Source organism: Ziziphus jujuba, chromosome 1 (assembly GCF_031755915.1).
Source record: "Ziziphus jujuba cultivar Dongzao chromosome 1, ASM3175591v1".
Classification (NCBI taxonomy): domain Eukaryota; kingdom Viridiplantae; phylum Streptophyta; class Magnoliopsida; order Rosales; family Rhamnaceae; genus Ziziphus; species Ziziphus jujuba.
The window spans coordinates 16,746,563-16,748,862 of NC_083379.1; the positions used below are offsets into that span (position 1 = coordinate 16,746,563).

The window sequence follows — 2,300 nt, forward strand, 5'->3', positions numbered from 1 at the left end:
TTTTTTATCCTTTAGGAATATCCAATTCTTTCTTTCTTCCTTGTACTTTTATTTTTTATTTTTGGAAAAAAAATATCCAATTAATTCTGTAATATATTTCCTATTAATAAACTAGTTTAAGGACTGATATCCTCATAAATTACAGTGTATAATTAATGGGTTCTTTATATTTAATTACTTTAGTAAATACTACAATTAAAGATTTTATATATTTAATTGCTTTGCTTACCAAGATTGGTAAGCGGACACTAACCGGCATCATAATCTATGAATTAATTAGAGAATAAATTGAGTACTATATATAAGCAATTGCTTCGAAAATATAGATAGATATTATATTATATATTTCATTTAATCCAAGTTACATTTATTTAGCATAAAGCAAGCGTGCATATTCATCAATTCCAATAGATGATCGTTATTCATATTTTCATTAATTACTAGTAGATGATCATTATTCATATTTCTTAAATACAAGATTCAAAGCAGAACCTTCGTCAACATTAACACTAGGCAAAGTCAAATGATTATCAAGTACCATATCCTCTTGTCCCTCTCGTTGGAGAAAATAACAGTGCTCACTATAGGAACCGGAACCGTAAAAAATGTTGAGAGCCTTCAGCTTCAGTTGCTCCACGGTCATACCATTGTCGGCAGTTACATATATAGGATTAAGAAGATCCTCTTTTTTTATACTAACTCGAAATTTCCTAAAGACTGCTACGTAATTGGTAATTCCAAAGGAGCTTATTGGAAGATCATCGCCGAGTAGCCGTCTATCTTCAAGCACAAGTTCTTGGTTATTCGCATCCAAAAAAATCACCTCCTGTATCTTCTTCTTCAGTTCCCAAAGTGCTTCATCAGTCCTAACCGAAACACAGCCTGCTTCCTTATTACGCCAATGAACAATCACGGAAATACACTGCCAAAAAAATGTTTTCAACATATGCTTATTAGAACTTTATATATAAATAGATATGTATGTATATCTATATGTATAGCTCTTAGAAGTCATAAATATTGCTTACCACCGTTGGTGGTTGCATACTTGTATCCTTGCCGACCACCGTGATTATAAGGTAAATATGGAAATTAGTTGTATCTTAAAATGGTATGGTTTTTTCTTTTTAAAAAGAAATTCTTCATGCTCTCGATCGCTAAGTAGCTATTCATAGCTATTGTATGTAAGACCAATAGTGGGTAGGTTGAATGTAATTTGGATGTCAAGCAAGTTTCCTATATCATTTATGTTCATTTTATTCAAATTAAATTAATATCACACAAAAGATATTGGGAATAAAAAGTAATAAACATTTATGAAACAAACAATATATTATATTCGAGCTAGCTAGCCTACAAATTAGACTGCAAATGCTATAAATTATGATTCTTGCCTAGCTAATTACCAATTTAATTTTAGCACGTATTTTGTGCTCCATTTAATTTGTAGCTAGTCATTGTGTCATGGGAAATCAACTTTTAACTACCTACCTTCTCCTTATCAAATCATCAGACCACACCAAAAATAAAAATAAAAAATAAAAATAAAAGTTACATATTTTATGTGGTTCAGCTTAGAATGCTGTACATAATAGGTCTATTGGGAGAGTTAGGCCTATATAGAGGCGCAAATGTGAAATGTGAAAGATAAATTGGACCAATCTCAAGGGAACACCAAGCCCAAATCATAAATACAACAACAAAAGCCAGCTTATTTAACCCAATCTTAGCTCTTTCGGCAAACCATATATATATATATATATAATAAAATTTTATGGTGCGGACCACTTTAAAAAATGATAATTTTTTAAAAAATCGTTATCAATATTCGTCTTTGTGTGATAGTATTGATAATGGCTTTTTAAAAAACCATCATCTTTGCGGAGATCTACATGATAAAAATATGCGGACGTTCCCACCATAAACGGACTCTATATACATATATAATCAGTAGGCTCCACTTTATTTTATTTTATTAAAAGAAGTTCCATTTTTATTCATAATCATTAAATTTTTACTTAAAATATGAGATACGATAATTTAAACCAAAAGCTGCACCAAAATTAAAAAAAAAAAAAAAAGGTGCACCAAAATGAGCTAAGACCTGACATGGTATTCAACTCAAATTTCTACATCATTTTCATGTCACAGCTTATTTATTAACAAAATTAATCATTTATTAATATTTTATTAGATTATTTAAAACAAATTTTAAGGTATTATGCATTCTCTTCTTCCCATCTCAAGACCAGCCACCGCTGCACCTCCACCTGTCAAGTTCATCTCTATCGACCACTAAA

At 30.3% G+C, this 2,300-nt stretch overlaps 1 protein-coding gene across 1 annotated transcript; it reads right to left on the minus strand.

The window, feature by feature from the left end:
- Nucleotides 1-339: 339 nt before the first annotated feature.
- On the minus strand, nucleotides 340-1,103 carry LOC112490653 (uncharacterized). Its single transcript, XM_025070855.1, has 2 exons — nucleotides 1,029-1,103; nucleotides 340-922 (listed from the first exon to the last, which is right to left on the minus strand). Exons 1-2 carry the CDS (start codon nucleotides 1,044-1,046, stop codon nucleotides 455-457), a joined length of 486 nt encoding a protein of 161 aa, XP_024926623.1. The 5' UTR covers nucleotides 1,047-1,103; the 3' UTR covers nucleotides 340-454.
- Between the last annotated feature and the right edge of the window lie 1,197 nt (nucleotides 1,104-2,300).